The sequence below is a fragment of the Grus americana genome, chromosome 3 (genome assembly GCF_028858705.1).
Source record: "Grus americana isolate bGruAme1 chromosome 3, bGruAme1.mat, whole genome shotgun sequence".
Taxonomy (NCBI): Eukaryota; Metazoa; Chordata; class Aves; order Gruiformes; family Gruidae; genus Grus; species Grus americana.
The window spans coordinates 92,048,576-92,068,657 of NC_072854.1; the positions used below are offsets into that span (position 1 = coordinate 92,048,576).

At 47.4% G+C, this 20,082-nt stretch overlaps 1 protein-coding gene across 4 annotated transcripts; it reads right to left on the reverse strand.

The window, feature by feature from the left end:
• Window positions 1–78: 78 nt before the first annotated feature.
• Window positions 79–12,546, reverse strand: CCDC167 (coiled-coil domain containing 167). 4 transcript variants are annotated; one of them, XM_054821785.1, is made up of 4 exons: window positions 12,483–12,546; window positions 5,212–5,306; window positions 3,054–3,106; window positions 79–326 (listed from the first exon to the last, which is right to left on the reverse strand). In XM_054821785.1, the coding sequence occupies exons 1-4, from the start codon at window positions 12,519–12,521 to the stop codon at window positions 187–189; spliced, it is 327 nt and encodes a 108-aa protein (XP_054677760.1). In that variant the 5' UTR covers window positions 12,522–12,546; the 3' UTR covers window positions 79–186. The 4 variants fall into 4 exon arrangements, with proteins under 4 accessions (XP_054677760.1, XP_054677761.1, XP_054677758.1 ...); XM_054821786.1 differs by having other exon boundaries at window positions 79–941; XM_054821783.1 differs by lacking the exon at window positions 12,483–12,546 and adding an exon at window positions 11,520–11,864.
• Window positions 12,547–20,082: the final 7,536 nt, after the last annotated feature.

Sequence of the window (20,082 nt, forward strand, 5' to 3'; positions counted from 1 at the left end):
GGGAGAGTCGGATGAGAATAAAGCAGTGGCTATGGGGCATGTTACAAAACAGGAGGCAGAAAAAAGAAAATCAGGAAGTTACAAGGTCAAATTACTTTATTTAAAGCCCTGCAGAGGCACTTCCATCCCTGGGAGTTGATAGTAAAATCTCTTCTGCAAGTGTTGATTCTCAGAGGCACAAAATGGCTACCAAGCTCTGATGCACTGGAGAGGTAGGTAGATCTTCTCAAAGCTCAACCACTCAGATCTCAAGTTGGATGCTACCTGCTTGCAGAAAGCAATAGCTACCTCCCATCTGTTTTTGTGGGGGTAGGATTCCTGTGGTCCTGTAAGTCAATATGGAAGAGGAAACATCTTTGTTTAGCTCAGCTCTGGGAACAGGTGAGTCTTTAGGTCACAATACCCATGTTACCCTTTAATTCGAAGAGCTCTGTGTCCCTTTGGGTTATGGCTGTCACCAAGAAGGTGGCATGTATTCTGACTGGGCTGGGCAGAGAGCACTTGTCTGTAACCACAGAGGCCTTCTTCAAAAGGGAGAATGTATTGCTTTCCTGCATCAGGCTGGATGGTCTTGACTGCGTTTTGAGTTAAGACAGCACCACCTTGAGCTCTGCTTGACCTGACTGCTAACTGCAAGTGTACTGTGATTTCTGGTTTGTCTCCTGTTGCCCTCAATTCTCTGAGAAAAAGCTTCCCTACAATGAGGCTTGGAGAGGATGAACAAGAACAGCAATTTGAAATGCTGATCCTCACCCTTGGGGGAGGCACAGTGGTGAGAGGAGGAAGAGGTCCTTGCAGGAGAGTCATTTGGTCAGCAGGGAGAATTCTTGAGTGCAATCACATCGTCCAGCAGGCGTAAATAAGAGCAATCAGCAACCCCATGGCCACAGCAAGGGCAGCATTCTTGCGATTTTCCTTACGAAGCACACTCAGTTCTTTTTCTGGGAAACAAACAAAAGCCCTGCCTGTGAACGTTCTGTGTGTTGTGGCTACACCTCCTTTTAAAACTGTCCTAAAAGCACAATGCTACCTTTGGGATCAGTATGCAAAGCTACCAATTAGAAGATGTGCTGAACAGGAAGTAAACTAGCAGGAACCCTTTCATTTGCTAACTCCCATCCTGTCAGTCTCAGTAGCTGTGCTTGGGACTACTTCAGGGCCAGACCCATTCCTGTTTGCAAGTGAACTTGTTCTGGGGTCCTCCTAAGGACAGAATGGGCCATTAGAATAATTGCTAGCTCCCTAAGGGAAAGAAGAGGGTAGAGAGCTATTTCTACTATCTTGTAGACAGAACAGCCTTGTACCTTTTCCCAGTACTTAAATTTACTTAAATACAACTGTGGCCACCTTTGAATGTTGCAGAATCTGGGTTCTCTTGTGCCTCAGAAGGATAAGCGTAGAACAGGTCTGAGCCTGGACACTCATTCTGTTGGGGTCTGCTGCTTTGTAGAGACATTTTCCCTGGCCCAGGTTTACAAAAGAAGAAACACAGATGCAGAGAGAGGAAGGAAGTGGCTACCAAAAGCATGGAGTCCTGCTGCTCTCCATTTCTGTTCTGTTCCACAAAACTTTGCTGGATGGTATAGGCAAGAAGTGAGGCCTACAGCATTACACACTGCATGCCCAAACAGCAATAATTGTTTTTCAAGGCAAGGCTGGGTGCAGACTGTCTCTAAAGCCAGGCTGCTCCTGCTGCTGAATTCAGCTGCAGTGACCATACCAGTTACTGCCTCTGCAGTAGCAGTCTCCAGCAGAAATGCCCTGGTGCTGCAGGTTCCCAAACTGGTGCTGGTATCAAAAGAGGCTTTGAGCTGTTCTTTCTGCCCCACATTCTTCATGTAGTACATACATTCTTGTGCAGTCACAGAGCAAACTGCTTGAATCTGCAACACTACAGCGGAGGCAGGAGGTCGCATAACCCTGAGCACAGCAGTGCCAGCTTAAACTGATGGAGCAATGCCATTGTCAGCAACTGCAGTTCATGGCCTCAAGTGTGTCAGCTGGAGTAAGCAGAGATTTAATCAGAGGCTGTAGCAGTGATCTAAAAAGACTGTGTGCACATGCACTGTCTGTTCTGTTCCAGGAGGAGCAGCCATCACCATTAGGTGAGGCTGTTGCTGCTGTGTGAGCAGCCTGTCAGAATCCTCAGTTGATGCTAGCAGTGATGGCTGACTGCTGGTAAAAGGGTGGCAATGATGTGCAGTCTTCTGCCATCTCTAGTAGCAGGCCCTTAGGGAACAGCTTTGAATCTGTTTAAAATAACTGTTAGTCTTCTGGAAACAGTCCTTTAACATGAGTTAAAATTACAAAGTTGCTGGCCATACCGCAGCTTTCAATTCTCCAGGCCTAAAAGAAAACTGTGCTTCTTTCCCTTGTCTGAGCTCTGGTGCTTGCGTTGCTTCAGACTGCTGTCAAGCAGTTAGCACACTGATCAACGCCAGGAGCCTGAAGACGTGCAAAGCAGCATCCCCAGCAGGATGAAAGTGCTGTGTGGTAGCTCAGAAGGACTCTCATTTTAACTGTCTACAGCAGGACTTGCAGCAAGGAAAGACCCTGGCTCTCTGGAATTGCAGGTGGCTCATCAGTGTGAATCCCTATGGTCGTGTGCTGAATGGCCCCAGAAACTGATGCAGTAAGAACCTTCCCCAAGGAAGGTATACTTTGCTACACTCCAGATAGCACTTGCCAGCTTGCTTAGCAAGCCTCTATTAAAAAAGGAAAAAAACCCCAACCCCACAAAAACTAAAAGGAGGGGTGGGATGTTAAAAGGCACTCTGTTGGCTAAGATTATCTAAAGACTGGTAATTTGGGGTATGTGAAAGGGACATTTTTCCCACCTCATTAGCTGATGCTTATTTTTTTTCCCCTATGATAGCAGAGCTCAGGCAGGAGGATCCAGACTATTATAATATGCTGACTAGGTTTCCCTCACTCTAGCTCCCTTTGGTTGCACCTAAATTCAAAGGCAGAGGTGGCAGGAGCTTGGACATGAAGCTAAGCTGCAGCACTGATCCCATCCATCCCAGAGGGGCCATTTTTAATGAAGCTCTTACCATAGTTGTCAGCTTTGGTCATTAGTAAGTTTCTCTCTCTCTCCAGTGACTTTCTGTAATGAGAAGAGGAGTTCATTACCTGCGAGGCACAACACAGCCTATTTCTTTGCTTACATGATGGAAGAGAGACTGTCCCACTGCCGGGGATACTGCTCACAGAGTGAGCCCCTCGCCCTTCACTGCAGAGAGGTGACAGTTTAGAAACCCCCAGCTGTGCAAGCAAAGAGATGCTGAATCCAAGCCCAGTAACAACCAGTTAAACCACCCGTTATTAGACCAAAGACTCAAGATAATAACAATTAAGTCAGGCCAACCCAGCCCTTGTCTTAAACTGCACAAGATGATTAATTAATATACAGTTTAAAATATAAACGTAAAACAAATTGCCTGAAAGCAGCAGCGTTTCCATTATGGTAGTGAGGACACGGTCACTCCTTTCAGACTGTGTGCATATAAACAAACATGCACTAACCAATAACCAATTATCTCTTGGTTCAGAGCAGACAGAGAAGGCATAAGTGTAACAGAGTTTGTTGTTCCCCTTGGGGCAGAGCAAGAACCTGTAGGAGGAAAGAGATCCAAATCCATTTGTACAGCTAGTTAAGTAAGGGATGGCAAGAAAGTGAGTGACGTCAGAGCAGCAGGAGAGGAAAGGGCTCTTAAAGGCAATTGGGGAAAGGCAGTGTGGAGTGCAGCCAGGAGGAAGTGAGAAGACAGATTTACCAACATGACCAAGCTGGTACTTAGAAACTGGCCTTGTGAGGAGAGTCAAGGGAAGAGGCTTTGAGAATGAGACACGAAGAAACCATGACAACTGAACTTCAAAATGGGAAACCAAAGCTCTCCTTTGTTTACTACTCGCTGAATCAATAATTCTGACTATGGTACCTTCCTCCAGGGTTTTTTTGAATGGTCTGGATTAGGGCAACAGAATTTCTGTTTCCATCTCCATCCAAGTTATAAAATTCAGAGAAGGCCCCAGGAATATCTATGCCTAATTCTTTGCTCTAGACCCTATATTTCAGAGAGAAATCATACAGATATATTCTATCCTGTCAAGTTACCACAACTGCAGGCTTGGTTGTTGGCCACCTAAGTACCAGATAAAGAATACAGACAGTAAACATAAGAATAATTTAGGCCTAGGAAAGGACTGTTGAGATGAGGAGCTAAAGAGATGAGTGACGGGAGGAGGCAGAACCCTGCTCAAATATGGATGGGGATATAAAACCCCAGTAAAGGGCAGGAGGAGGCAGGGAGAGAGAGAATGCAAAGGAGGAACAAAGAAGTTAAGTTGAGGCTGGTAAGTATCAGGGTGTGGAGATACCACCACTGCTAGGATGATTTCTAACTGGGTTCTGTAGGACAGTGCTGTAAAGCAGACACCAGGACCAACAGGACCTCTCCCTGGGCCTACGATTGAGCTTCCCAGCCTTTCTTGCTAGGAGCATAGCAGTAGGATGCTGGTGACTGGAACAACGTCCTCAAGCAGAGAGATAGCAGAATCATCTGGGAGATCTAGGATCTCTTGCATCACACTCTAGAGAAATAGCAGGTTCTGCCTGTGTCTCCTACAAAATGCAGGTCAAAGTCCTTGCCTGAGTCCCAGCTCTAGAAGCCTAGACTTGCCTCTTCTATATCAGTGATAGATTCCAGGGGAATTGTCCCTCTTCCCTTTTCCAAGGAATGCCAGTGTGTCACTGCATCCCTACATCCAGGCACAGATAATTTTCCTCAGCCTCTTCTGCAGTTGCATCCCAGCCTGGTTTGGCCCTCAATAGCTGCACATCTCTGAACTCAGGCAGCTTCAGAGAGGCTGGAGTAGCAGCATGCAGTGAACCTTTGCCAGAATCACAGAGCTGTTTTGTAGCAGGCTAGGAGCCAGCTCTGCAAATGAACTGGCAAGTTTTGGGCACTGCCTGGCTAGTTGTGGTGCAGGTTGGTGAGTGAGGCTGTTGATAAGATGAAGCTCTCTCCATATATCACTGAACTTCTCACCCTGGCAAGTTCCCCAAGTAAGCTCCAAGCTGGGGGAAGAATCTTGTCATGAGGAGCCACACATCCCCATCCCTTCAAGAGCCCTTGCTCAGTACTACAGCAGGGTGACAGCTAGCTGACGTGCACAGCCACAGCTGTGAAAGAAGGTGGTCATCAATACCTTCCTTCAGGGCTGAGCTTCTCCCTGCGCAGCTTAAGAGCCACCTCCTCCATGCTCTGTCTGCAGCGTGCCAGCTTCTCCTCCAGTCCATCAATCTGAAAAACACCACACCAGTCACCATCATTTCCTCTCCCAGCTAATGTGGATCCATCCCCACTCAGATGGGAAGGGTGGCAGCTCAGCCACTCCACCTCCTTCCTCCCTAAATCAAGAGAGGAACAGCCCCAGCTCTGTGTAGAGATCACAGCACAGAGAGCCCATCACGTCCCAGATCAGTCTGTATTATACCCCAGGTATAATGTGACATTGTAATCCCAGACACAGCCAAGTCAGCTCTAACACTCCCACTTGTGTGGCTGGTCAGCACCTTTTTGCTAAGATCTGACCCTGCTTCAGCCGGTTCTAGTTTCTTTGCATGTGGCCCCACAAGCAAAGATGCAATCTAAGGCATCCTTATGCAATTAAAAGAGGATAAAATGAGAGAGACTGGCCTTGTCCAAAGCCTGAGGGACAAAGTCTTGATTTAGTGCTGTGAACAGGTACAGAAATTCATGGGACATGACTACAAAGCACCCTCAGCTGTCTGCTTGGGTGAAGTGGAAGCAAAGGGGAAACACTGATACCTACCCTACCATCTCTTTTACCCAACTAAATCTACAACAGCAATAGCAGTCTGCATAGTATGCTCGAGAGAGCATTTGCCACCACCTCCGTCCTGTTTGCATGCCTTTCACCTGCAACAAGTTTTAGCAGCAACATGCAGAAAAACACTGGTCATCATCTTGTGTCTCCTCATCGAGTTTCCTAACAGCTGCCCCCCCCCCCCCGCCATGTCTTCCTGTAGAGGGGAGTAACTGTGGATAAGTACAAGAGGTTTGATCTACTTGTGTGCAAATGGATTGCCCAGGAAGGAATCCTACCATGGACAACAGTTTTCCTGGGAATCATTCCTCTTTTCTGCCTGGCAACCAGAGTGTAGACATCTTTAGGAAAACTTTGTCTTTCAGGTTTGCTTCCAGGAGGGAAACAGTGGGACTAATCAGATAATACAAACACAACATCCTAACCTGAAAAAAAACCCATGGCCTTGGTGCCCTGAGGAGGCAATGACCGCTTTGTAGCTACTTAGCACTACACTCCTGTTGTGTCTGATTCTCCAAGCAAGGCCAAGGCCAGCTAGATTGCTGGCAGCACAGCTCCTTCGTGGTGGCGACCTTCGAAAAACAGAAGCTAAGAGGCAGCACAGTCCCAGGTAAAGTACTGAGGTGGAATGAGACACCAGCTGCCTGGACACCAGCCTCAGAGGTGGCCCAAAGCACAAACGCTCCCATAAACAGTGATATGGGAAACAAAATCAAAGGTAGTGATCCCTAATTATTGCTGCTTTGGGGATCAGCTCTGGCCTGAGCTCATTAGCAATCTCACACCTTCTGCTCAGGAAAGGCAGGCAAGCATTATAAATAAGCAGAATGGGAGAAGAGGCTTGACATAAAGAGGAGAACAAAGCAGAATGCAAAAAGGAGTTTAGCCAGTCACCTGAATAGTCTCACTGCAAGGAGCACAGCAGAGCTGGGGAGGGGGACACATGTAACAAGGCTCAAATCTTTGCATCTTACCAGATAGCAATTTCAAAGTCCTCTGTCATGAGGCAACTCTGCCAGGGCTGTTGAGATGCCAAGCTCCCCATAGGCACCTGCACAGCTTCCCCCAAGCCCAAGGGGAGCACCAAGGCACATCCCAGAGCACAGGGAACGGTGCTTCTGTGTTTGGCAATGCCTGCATTTGCCTGGACAGAGACACAGATATTTTTGAAGCATGTTAGCTGAAAATGCATTAGGTCCTGGCAAAGATAATTGTCCGCTCAGTCAGCGGAATGCATTACCCCAGTCTGCTCCAGGGCCAACCAAGGGCTTCACCCAAGCCAGCTCCAACCACGCTTATCAGCAAGTTAATTTAACGGCAGAGTGCAGCAGAGTGAAGGTGGGCAGTCCGTCCAGTCCAATTTGAGAATGGCTGTCTCCCTCACCAGTTCTTATCACTTGCAAATGACTGTGTCTCTGCTCCCTTATCTGTTGAAAACCCTCACATACACACACAGCAAGAAGTACTTCAGCACATGTTACCTGGCTTCTCCTTAGCCAATAAAGTTATTAAAATGCATCATCCCTCCTCTGGAAACATGTTTAAAACTCATGTTAAATAATACAATTTAATGAGAGCTTTGGTTAGTCAGCTGCCAGCCCCACCACTAAATTATCCACATCACTGCACTTCCTATCCTTCAGAACTGCTCCTACGGCTCAGTTTGCAGTTGCTCTCGCTAGTACATTCTCTGCCCATACTTCCGTCATTTCATGAGACATAACAAGAGGATATTCTGCCCAACTCTGCTTTTACTTTCTGCTGACTAAAAATCTCCAGATTCCACATAATACTTTAAAAGTTTCAACTGGTTTTACTGCTCTTAAATCAAAACCAAAGTTTGGGTCCCCTGCTGGAGAGTAATAATTTGCTAATAAACCACATGCCCTAGAACTGCACCATCAGCTTTGCTGAGCTGGGGGCACAAGGGACAGAAAATAATCAAAAAAAAAAAAAAAAAAAGGAAGGAAGGAAGGAGGAACACATTGCTGAATGAACAAAATATTTTTCCTCCAGAATCTATTTTTTTTCTTTGGGTTAGTCTGGGACATTAGGGGTTGTAAGGAAGGACAAGAGTGAGGATTCCCAGATGTTTTCCATTTACTGTGCCTCAGTTTCCCTACTTGTAAATTAGGGCAGTACTATCTGCCTCCCAGAGGTGACTCGTTTACATAAGGAGCCTCAGACACTGACCCAAACTACGGGCAGAGCACTATCTTAATATGACAGTGCCACTGCCTCACTTGGGATTTGGGATCTGTTCCTGCAAGCTAGGAGTCTCTCAGCAACTCAGCCATCCAAATAACTATTCACTGTAGGGCAAAGGAAAGAGAGAAATAGAAAATAAGCACAGGGAGAAATCCGAGTAATGCCTGGGAATTACTGATTACTATCTGGGTTGCTGAGGAAACTCCCAGGGGGGCATAGTTTGTAAAGCTGTAGCACAAGAAAACCTGTAGAGCTTTGGCATAATTCCCTGCAGCAGCTCTCCACGAGAGCAATCCTAGACACAGGTGCACACCTGAGCTGTTGTGGATGGAAAGCTTTCCCTCCTACTAGCTAATACACGAGAAGGTTAGTTGCGATATGCACCTAGGTGTATGGGAAGCCTGGGTGAAAAAAAAGACCCAAGGTCACTTAGCTGAACCACCACTGCACTTCACACCGGCTTACCTTTTCAGTGGCAATCTCAGCACGGTGGCTTATAAATTGCAAAGATGAACCCTTACTGCCCCGGCTCTCCCTTCCATGAAGGGGATCCTCTAGGACAGAGCTGAAGTGCAGCACGCAGAAAGCTCACGTGACAACTCCTCAGGTTCACGTGGCCTGTGGCAGGGACACTGGACTTCACTTGCAGCAACATCTTTAAGTAGTGTCATTTAAAAGGGGCAAGCGAAACAGGTCCTTCACATCCAGGCAGCAGCTCGGGGCACACAGAGCTGCCCTTCTGCTCAAGAGCCACTCCAGAAAATCAAGTCCCAGCAGTTTTGGATGCACACAGGGATCTAAGACCAGATGCCTCCCTTGCTCCACAAGGTATGACAAGGCATTGAGCCATTTCTGTTGAATTCTGGCAACACTCGCTCACAATCTGGAGACCTTTTTAAACCAGAGAGACCTGGAGCGGATTTCAATCCAAACTGACTTGCATGCTTATTACAAATCTCATTTGTTGGGACCATCTTGGGCAGGGAGCCCGAAATGGCTCACATAAAGGCACAGACAAAGGGAGAAGAGAAAAAGAAGCAGCTTTGCTTACAGAGTTGAGCTGGATCCCTTTAAATACATTTTGTAATGAATTAATAAAAGCTTTCCTTCCAGCAGAAAGGCTAAAAGCGCTTTTCAAGAACTGGCATCCACCCTTCGCTTTTATGAATTCCCTAATTAAGATACTGGCAAAGAGCCATCACACATACGTCGACATCCAACAGTGTTAGGTAATGAGGTTTTCATCTTCTGACCCTCATAAAACAGATCAAAGCCAAATGAAGAGGTGGGGGCAAAGAAAAAAAAACAACCTTCCCTGAGCCGTCTTCTCATGCCTTGTCACCTGCCAGCACTCTTGAGCCATTCTTTTCACAGAAGAATTAGTGGTTCCTGCATCCACAAATTTGGCTGGATTACTAAAATCAGTCCAGCAGAGACAAGTTTTTTTTAAATTCAAATGCTAACTTGCAGTTCATGGACACACTTCCATTTTCACCATGCTCTTTGAATCATTTTGCATGCTGGCTAATCATTTCACAGATGCTGCCCCCACAGCGTCCTTCAAAATAGTTACCAGGCAAGCTACTACACAGTAGAGGATGATCCACCAGCAAAGGCTAAGATAAATCCTGCAAATCAACCCTCTGTGTCGGTAAAGGAGAAAGGGCTGGATCCTACCTGCAACCTCCTCCTTCAGCCTTGCAGAGACCACCCAGTCAGCCCACCCTGCCTCAGCTCAGCCCAGCAGCTTTGCAGGACAGCACACAGCCGTGACCACGTGGCACCACCCACAGCTTTTCGAAAAATCCTGTAAGAACAGCTTTACTGAGTGAAGACTACGTTGGCCTTTCCCCTATTCTTTAGACACTGATCAGCCACTGCCTTGTCAGCAGCAGTAATACATGTAGCAATACTTTCTCCAAGCACGCACTCAACTTTTTGCAGCTCAGGCACTGCCTGAGCACAGGGTGCTCTCTTTGCATTTAACAGCCCACCCTTTTTGCTTCCATGTTGGTTTTTTTTCCCTCAGTTGTCACCTGAGCCACAAGTATATTTTTAAGGGTTACAACATCCTCTGGCAAGGAGTTTCACAGCACAGCCACAGGTTATGGGAAGAACCAACCCCTCCTGTTTGTTCTGAGCTTGTTGGCTGCTAGTTTCATTTGATAGCCCTAATTTTGTATTGACAGTGAATGTTCATTCTTTGTTTAAAATTACAAATAGCATACAGAGTATATAGACCTATATAGGGTCCCCTTGCAATCATGTTTTCAAGCTTAAAAGGACCTGGTATGCTTAGTTGTTTCTTGCATAGAAGTTTTCCACATCTTTGATCATCCTTGTCACTCTCTTAAGATCATTCCATTTTCACCACTTTGCTACAAAATGGACCAGTCTTCCCAGTTTCATTTTCCTGATGGGTTTCATCAAGAAAGTTCTCTGCAGCTCAGCACTGTCAATGGGGCTGTCTAAGGACTACAGAGCTATATGAAAGGAGAAGTGGCATGAGTTTAAACCACCACCACATTATGGAGACACATTTATATCAGTTTAAACCAGGTCATATCAATTACACCTGCAATTTGTAAGTGCAAGCTAATCTGATAAGTATCCATATAGAAAATTGCATTCATTTAGCATCATGACTTCAGTTAAACAAGCATGACTCTGCCTAGATTAGGCCTTTCAAAGCTAGCCATGCATCATGTCATATTAAGACTCATTTGGAAAGTTTTCTTTACAATCATAATAGCTCAGAAGGTAATACTGAACCGAATGAAAGTTTAAATTATGAAATCAATATCTTGGTTGTAATGCATTTCTGACACCTGAAACACAGCCCTCTCTTCCTCTGACTTAAAGGGATTTTGTTTTCTTCCTCTCTAACTTCTGTTCAATACCTTTCTCATCACTGTAAGGAGGAAGGATTTTATCTTTTTGTAGTATCTTTGCACTGAGAGGTTTCCATCTATAACACACCAAAGAAGACTAGTTCTACAACCCTTTCAAAAGTAGTGCACTATCATGACAACTTCTAAAAAAAAATAAAAATCTAAAGATACCACAAGTCCCCAAACACATTGCAAGAATTTGCTGTAGCAGCTACAATCAGTCCCTTTTCATTCTGTGACCAGCAGGTCCCTGACAAGCTCACCCTTTTTAGCACCTCTCTTTTTTTAAGGTAGATCCTACCATCTCAATTCCCCTTGTCCATCACATCTCAAACAATGACCACCAAAAATTTATTATTTCGGCTCTCCCCATGAGGCTCACTGAAGAGAAGCTTGGACAGTCAGCAGACTCCCCTCTGAACTCCCTTTGGTGGTTACATTTGGGTTAGAGTGCCCAGAAACGTCTGTTTCTCTAATGAAAGCCAAACTAGATGAAATAGACCAGAAAACTGCTACAAACTGAACTCCCATTCATACAACATAGTAGGACACTCGCCTTTACCTTACCGATTGATGAAGCATATATGACAAGCCCAGAGTCCTTTCCTTGGCCTTTCTACCCTGGCTATCTTGCTCTGTTGTGCCTGTGCTCATCTGAAAGGCTTCAGGACAGAGAGGTGACCAGTGAGATTCAATGGAGCAGTTCTGCCCCATTTCAGGCATTTGTTGGGAAGGTTCAGGCTTTTGCTGTCCCCAAAGTATCCAGAACCCACAGACTTGAACTATAGGCTCTCCACTGCCTCTTCCAAGTCAGTCCAGACCGCACTCTGGCAGGAGCCAGAATGAAGCCTGCTTCAGAGAGACCTTAACTAACATGCCTCAGTTTGTTAATACAAATACAAAGCTTAAACAAAACTTACCAGCAGCCCTCCTGCCACACAGGAGATTACAAAACACCCAAGCGCAACAATAAAAAGGCAGCTTTAGAAGGAAGTCATACTCTTAAAAAACATTCTTTTCCTCTTCTCCTTGCTATGATTTACAGGCACATCACATGCTGGTTTATCACTGGGTTCCTCAAAAGCAGCAGCCTGTGCCCAGCACACTGCTGACTCTCACCACCGCACACACAGGCGAGGCTGTGCACAGACTTGCTAGCTAGGGGCAACAGATTGCCCCAGCACCCCCCATGGGCTCATGCACTTACTGGTTCAGAGGCAATGGCATCAAATGCCATCGCTCAGTTAAAGGCCTAGGACAGAGGAAAAGGCTTTCTGCTTGCAGGAAGGCCCAGCACAGACTGTCCCACCGCAGCCTCCTCTGCTGCCATCGCACACTAAGATGGCGGCCGGGCACCAGCACAGCACAGCTTGACTGGAGTGGCATCCCTGAGTCCCCACTGCCCCGACCCTCCCCGACACCCACCGCTCTCTAAGGAAACGCTGCTTCGGTGGTGGCGGTGTCAGCCGCCTCGCCTCGCCCCTGCCAAGCCCGGCCGTGCCGTGCCCCGCGCCGCCACCCCCCCCTCACCTCCCGGGCCACGCTCAGCCCCTCTCGCCTCCTGCCCATGGTCCCCAGCCTGACCGTAGCTGCGCATGCGCAGCCTCCCGCTCTGCGCCACCGCCCGAGAGCGGCCACGTCCGCACGGCTGCCGCCATCTTTGTGAGGGGTTGCGCTGTGGGGTGGCCGCCATCTTGGTGAGGGCGCTCCCGGTCGGCCCCCTTCGGCGAGGCCGCCCGGGGATGGTGGCGGCACTGGCCGTGTGAGCCCGTTTCGGGCTGGTTTGAAGACAGCCGAGGACGTACGGCAGGGTAGCCCATGGCAGCCAGAGCAGTGTCTGCTGCTTTGTGCTACCCGCAGCCAGGTCTGCCCGCTCCAGCAGATGAGGGATGGTTGGGGAAGGACCAGCAGGCCAGGAAGCTGAGGTGGGACCTCTCGGGCCCTCTCAACCTGCCTTGTCCCGTTTCTCCACCCCTCAGAGACGCCTGCTCCCGCGGGCGGGGGTCTCCGGTGTGCTGTCTGGCAGGGCATGGCCCCTGGGCCTGCCAGAGGGCAAATCTAGACTGATCGGTTGGTTTTCCCCCAAGGGGAGCCAGCTCGATCCTGCTTCAAGCTCCTGTGCTGCTCAGGCCACTCCAGCCCAGCTCTTGTATTGCTGGGGGTTGGGGCTCACCTAGGCAGAAGGCAATCTCTCAGAAAAGCAAGACACCAACAGGACCACTATTTTGCTGTCTGTTACGATCACTGAGAATTTCAAGTTGTCCTTGGGGCTTCCTTCCCAAATGCTAGCTTTATGCTAAAGCAGCTGCAGGAAAAGCCAGCTGTTTGATCTACCAGGAGATAGCACTTCATGCACGCTAGCCAGTTCATTGCAAGATGCTAATCACAGTGTTACATATGCATGGTGGCTTTTGTCCTGACCCAAGAAAGCTTTTTATGAAACACTGCTATCTTGTATTAAAAAAAAACGAGCAAGAAACACCACTGAAATGCATCTGTCTTCAGGGTAGGACATGACTGCTGCATGATAGGGAACAGCAGAGCTATTTGCTGACCAAAAAATGGAAGGCTAGGCAGCAGCAGCATTTATTAGACACACAGACTGAATTTTCATTTTGGTTAAATACCCTCTGCTGACTGAAATTTTGCTAGGATGGCAGGAGTGCAGATGCCTGTCATAGGAGAAATGATAATACTAATACCTAATTAGTGTGTTTCACTTCCAAAAAAAACCCCTACATTTTTATTACAGGAGGTGTATGTGTTGGTAACAGCATCAATCTCATTTTCTCTCTGGAGAAAATGAGGGATAGCTGTACTTTTCTCTAATTCCTCGATCTGGTACTTGACTCTAAGCTACGGAGCCTACACTGCTGAACCCAAAGGAGCCAGAACCCCCACCTCCAAGGTGAGGCACAGCTAACTACTTTCCAAGAAGCAGCAGCTCAGAAGGCAGTAAAAAAGCTGAGTAGAACCTAGCCAGCAGCCCTGGGAAAGCACAGCACCAGGGGGAGGGAGAAAATGAAGAAGTGGGAGAATGTTATTTTTTCCCCCCTTAGACAGAAGACTTGCTTAGTGAGTGTAAATACAATCTTAAAATGCATAGAGGTTTGAAGGAAACCCATCTGTTACGGTTTGCAATGGGATGGAATAGCCATCAGTTCAGCAGAAAGCACTTTCTCCTTTACAAAGGGGAGTATTGATTCAGGGGAGGACTGTCAATTCTCACATACGCGCTTCTCCACAGAGGAACACACATGGACCATTGTGCGGGCAGACGAGTGTGACCTTTGTTGTCACATCTTTTGGGAAGACAGAAAAGGGGAACTGGTTCCTCCCTCACAAGCAAGCTACTGTTCCCACCATTGCGAGCAGCACTTTTCAATTTACATGTTACTCCTTTTGGCCCTCCTGAAGCCATCAAGCTGATAACCTCATTATGCTTGTCACCTGGCCTTGGGTCTCCTGGGTCTGCCCTCAGCTGGCACCTTCTTTTCAGCCTTTCCTGTGTTACATCTTCATTTCCTTCGTAATGTCATTCAGGTCATCTACGTGCTGACGCAAGAAAGAAAAACTGTTTCTTTTCCTCAGCAAATTTATAATCTTTTCCTTCTTGAAACCTGAAAAACAGAGCTGGAAGTTTTTCACGTGCAATGACATCAGCTTCTGTAATTTAGAATATCCACGGACATTATGAATTTGAACTACTCTAACTAACCACTACAAGTGGCTGCTGACTGGCCGCAAGCATATTTAAGCTGGAAATCAGAAGTTTCTAGCTGGGAGAGCAATCAGATTATGGAACACACCTCCTGCCAGAGGGATGAGAAAAAAAGAATGAAATAGTTTTTAGTAAGCTCTTGAATGGGATGGTCTAACACAAAGCTTGTAAGAGGAAGGCGCAGGATGTGATGACGTACGGCTGAACACCAAATAACATACCCAGTAACGGGACTGGATAAGGGCCTGGTGAGACCCTGCTCAGGGTCTCTGATTAGGCTGTCCCTACTGCGTTGGGGGTCACACCCCTGCAGCCAAAATGAGCAATGAAGTGATGTTTGAAACTAAAAATGACACAAATGTCAGTCTGAAAGGAACATTCAGAAGTCACTCCACCTATGTGCCCAGAGGCAGGATCAGATACACTGACGACACCCAAGGAAGTGTTTGCCTTACATGCCCTTAACGCGCCAGGGATGCTACTGCCTCCTCGGTACCTGTTACGCTGCTCATTGACTGATAGCTGGGAAGGTTTCCCTCCTCTTCATAATCTAATTGATCTTGTTGTGTCTTGACCTATTCTCAGGAGACATGGGGAACAACTAATCAGCATCTCTTTTATAACAACCTTACATATTGGAAGTTCATTATCATATCCCCTATTCTGTTTTCTCCCTGCTAGACCGAATCCTCTTCTTTCAACCCTATGCATTTTGCACCTCTTACACTGTTTGTTACCTGCCTCCAGGCCAAACCTACACTGAGCCTCTCTTACTGAGCATCTCTAACTTGGGGGTATTGACAAAGCAAAAAATTACCTCCCTTGTCTTATACGCAGCATGCTCTAGTAATACAGCCAAGAATGAAATTTGCCTTTTTATGCAGTACCTTCACAATGGCGGTTCATACTCGGTTCATGGTCCTGTAATTCCTTGATCTGTTTCATCAGTGCTGTGGTCTAGCCAGCTGTTCCCCATTGCTTTACTGGTGCATTTAATTTTTTCTCCTTCTCAGCGCAGTATTTTGCACTGGTTTTATGGAATTCTAGCTGGCTGATTGTGAGCTGTTTCTCCAATCTGTCAAGATAATTTTTTTTTCCTATCCTGCCTTCAGTTTGCAAGCTCTTCCAGACTTGGGGCCAGTCAAGTATTTTATAAACATACTTTATTTCATCATCTAAGTCATTGAGTTGATAGATCTGGCCAAGCACCCCTGGGACTGGTCTCTGTAAGTCCCCCTGGTCTGATGGCAAACTACTGATAACTAGTTTTGGAGCGTGTACCCGTGACAAATGTCATACAGGATTGTTTCAAAAAGCCTTACTACACATCAGGACAGCCTTCGTTGCTGCACCTGCTCTCTCCACTATTTCAGTTACTGTGGCAAAGAAAGTTAACTGGTTTGACATGATTTGTTCTTGGCTTTCTCTCTGCTGGCTTTTTCTTATCACCTGATGATCTTTAAGTGATAACAAATTGATTATTTAATAATTTGTTCCACATTCATTGAGGAGATGGAAAGATAATGATTGAGGCATCAATGCTTTCAAGAAAGTTTAGGGACACTTGCTGATTTTTATCAGGACAGTGCTGACTTTGAAGGTAATTTAATAGAACAGACATTAAGTCTGCACTAGTAATTAAGTCTTTACTAGTAAATTAAATGTCAGGAAGTGTTTCCAGAATACAAACTCCATCAGCAGTATTAAGTGTCAGCACACCCCCAGCGTGGTTTGGTGTTGTCCCACTAGGACTGTCCCAGACAATTTCCAGGCATGATTTGGGAGTTATTGTAGGCAGAAGACCATTCCCAATAGGCTTTTGCATGAGGTCACTCTGTTTCAGAGGTGAAGAGAGTTTAATAATATGGATGTGAGCCATTTGGTGCTAGTTTGCAGGATGTGTCTAGGAGAATGTTCCTGGGCATGCCTGATTTACTGCCTTCCTACCTCTTTTTGCCTTCTCCATCTGCAAGATTCACTGTGCTTTGTAAGCACAAATGAATCAGTCCTCTGACAAGTCCGAGAGGAAGCTGAGGCCAGACATCTCACTTTATAGATGTGAAGAGTGAGGCAGTATCTGACCCAATCTCTGCAGCAAGTAAGTAGTTGGGCTAGCACTGAATCCAGGGGCCTGACCTCTTACCCTTGGCTATACTGTGGGGAGCAGTCCTCTGTCCCCCAAGCATGTCATTCCCCAGCTTGTCGGGCAATGCCTTGCGAACCATGAGACAGGAGTGGACCTTCTAGGGACCTACTGAGAACAGGTTTCCGCAACATAGTGGGTGTACAGCCCTAGCCCAGTGCCATGTCTCCTCTCCCCTCCCAGCCTTGCTGTACTGAATGCAGCTGGTTGCTGGGGTTGCAGGAGGAAGGAGGCCACTGTCAAGGGAGAAGTCTATCTGCAGGGGAAAGCCAAGGTGAGAGCAGGCAGGGAGAGTCTTCCGCTGTCCGTACACTTGCACCTGTGAAGAGATGAAGGGAGGCATCTTGCTACTGAGGGCAGTTAAGGATGGGCGATGCCTGGGACAGGATGACTCCCCACACAACGGAATAAGCAAAAAATATCACCTGGGGCAGAGGTTGTGTGCTGACTTCCCGGAGGAAGAAAAAACTGAATGCAAGGGAGGCAGACAGCAAGCTGAAAGGTGCTGTGAGCTAGAACTGAGCGATGGAGCTTTGTTTTTCCCCTTTTTCCCTCCTGTAGGGCCAAAACATAAATTCCCTCCTTTCTCCCCAAGCCTTATAAGCAGGGATGAAATTCCATCTTTGTGATGATGACCAGGGAACACAAATTCCAGTGCAGACGTGTCTGCCCCTAGCAGGGACAATTGCAGAATTAAATGGCACCAGGGAACAGAAGAGCGACAGAAAACAGTCAGACTTCTACAGGCTGAAAGATACTCCTGTAGAGTGGGGTGGTTTTTTCCCTCTGGGAAGATAAATATAGAGAAGCCAATGGACTGCATCTTCAGTTTGTGTGCATCATGTTCTCTGCTCCCACCTTGACGGGCTCCACAGAGATTCTGGGAACAGCTTGAGATGATAGAATTAATTAAATGAAATTAATCAAAACAACCTACCCAGAGACAAAACTGGCATCGGTGAAATGCAGAGTTGGGCCAAGAAGGGATTCTGTAGCCAGGGATGATGCCTGTCCTCATCAATAGATTCTGTTTGGATGAAAACCTGTGTCCTACATGCCTCGGTCAAACATGAAGGGCTCTGAGGAGTTGTGTGTGCCTCGTGCAAGATCATGACTGTCCACGCAGTGCAGTAATTGCAGTGGGAACAGATGGAGTCCTGCTTTCACAGAGCCAGGCACAGCATGTAATCCTCGATCTCGCTTTGATGCTGAATGAAGCTGAACTCCAAATCGTACTGTGTTAGTCTGGAGGATGTGGGGGAACCGGAGCAATGGCTTTTAGGGATGTGATCTAAGGGGGATCCATGGGTCCAGTGGGTGCGTCCCACTCTGCAAACCTGGGAACAGGGGTACAGATTTGCCCAAATGAATTACTGAAAATCAGAGATTCCTCTCTGCTTTAGTGTCTACCCGTTCCCCGAGGACACGTCAGCACAAGTTTTCTTATGCCAGTTTGGAGGCATTTTTGGGGGCCTGTCCCAGCCATTTATGTTCTTTATTTTATGAAAGCATTGCTGTCCTCCCAAAAACATGCTGCATCACCTTGAGGGTCTAAGAAGCTGTGTGAACATAATTGCTATCTATTGAGCAAGGATAAGAGCACAGTTACAAGAAGAAATATCTGATCGAGTGTGAAGTGCTCAAATATATTGTGGGGATGAGCCCCTTATAAATATCTGAGAATACAGAGAGATACCCAAGCAGCTTTATGAAGTGCTGTGTTATTGGGGCCACAACCCCATGGCTGAGTTTATTCTGCAGCCAGCAGAGGTGCATCCATCACAGAGATGGGTGCCGTGGTGCAGAGGCAGTACAGGGTCCTGCTGGTTGCCCAGGAAGTCATGGGGAGCTCTGTATTTCTGAATCAGGGCACGGCTGAGTGGAGCAGCGTGCCCTGCTTTTAACATTTGGCAAGTCTCAGGGTAGGGAAAACGTGGCTGCTGTGGTTCCCCAGGACAAGTTTGCTTCTGACCTGCATGTGGGGTCTTGGACAGTCTCTTGAGGAGACCCTCTGGGCTTCAATGTCACTTCAAAATTGGGCAACTGGCTTTATAGCCATGTTTTTAACTTGGGGTCCCTCAGCTACATTCAGAAGATTTTCCCCTTTCTTGGAGATTTACCCCCTTGAACAGGCTCCAGGGAGCCAGAAAGTACTTATTTGGCAAATGGGCTGTAGAGATTTAGGGTGTGAGGTTGGCCTGGTAAAGATGGAGCTCACACACGCATCTGTGCCAGCATCAGAGGCAGCAACTGTGTTTGTGGTCCCGTGCTGGGCATCTGGTTTCTAGCTCAGCCACCTGGTAGGCACAGTCTCTGTTCCTGCCCCAGTCACCCTGTTTTCACCTACTCTACCTCCTTTGCCTGGCAGTCATTAGGAGTTGATGAGCCAGTGCATGATTCTCTTCTGTTTCCATCTTGACTTTCCCACTCAGTTTATATGTGGCACTTCCCCATCTCCTTTTCCCAGGGGCACTAAGATCTCCAGTTTAGGTTGATGGTGCTGTGAAAGGCATGAGGAAGCTGAACCACATATGCTGTTAGTCAAAAGTGCCATGTTCTCTATCTGGATCCCATGGGGGGTCTGTCCTACAAGGTTCCAGGTGCTGTTATAGTGAAGTGCTTAAGGATTTCGTAGCCTTGCTGAGAGAGGTGGGATGAGCCAAATCTGTGCCTCTTCCTACATGTCGTGGTGTAGGCCCAGCCGGTAGCTGGGTGCCACGCGGCCACTCACTCACCCCTCCCCCAGCGGGATGGGAAGAAGTATAACAAAAGGCTTGGGTCGAGATAAGGACAGGGAGAGATCACTCACTAATTACCGTCATGAGCAAAACAGACTGAACGTAGAGAGGAGATTCATCTAATTTATTACTAAGCAAAACAGAGTAGAGCAATAAGAAAATAAAATCAAGTCTTAAAACACCTCCCCCCACCCCTCCCATCTCCCCGGGCTCAACTTCACTCCAGGCTTCAACCTCCGCCCCCGCCCAGCGGCACAGGGGGACAGGGAATGGGGGTTACGGTCAGTTCAGCACACGGTGTTTCTGCCGCTTCTTTGTCCTCAGGGGGAGGACTCCTCTCATCGTTCCCCTGCTCCAACATGGAGTCTCTCCCACGGGCTACAGTCCTTCACGAACTGCTCCAGTGTGGTCCCTCTCACGGGGTGCAGACCTTCAGGAGCAGACTGCTCCAGTGTGGGGTCCCCCACGGGGTCACAAGTCCTGCCAGCAAACCTGCCCTGGCGTGGGCTCCCCTCTTCACGGGTCCAC

What these genes read in the sequence shown, in the direction of transcription:
- CCDC167 (XM_054821783.1), bottom strand. Translation starts at nt 11,675, where the DNA reads ATGCCTGAAATGGGGCAGAACTGCTCCATTGAATCTCACTGGTCACCT. An exon ending in CATATATGCTTCATCAATCG is followed by an intron (nt 5,307 to 11,519) that starts GTAAGGTAAAGG and finishes GGTGTTTTTCAG; the next exon opens with ATTGATGGACTGGAGGAGAA. An exon ending in AAGCTCAGCCCTGAAGGAAG is followed by an intron (nt 3,107 to 5,211) that starts GTATTGATGACC and finishes TTCTCATTACAG; the next exon opens with AAAGTCACTGGAGAGAGAGA.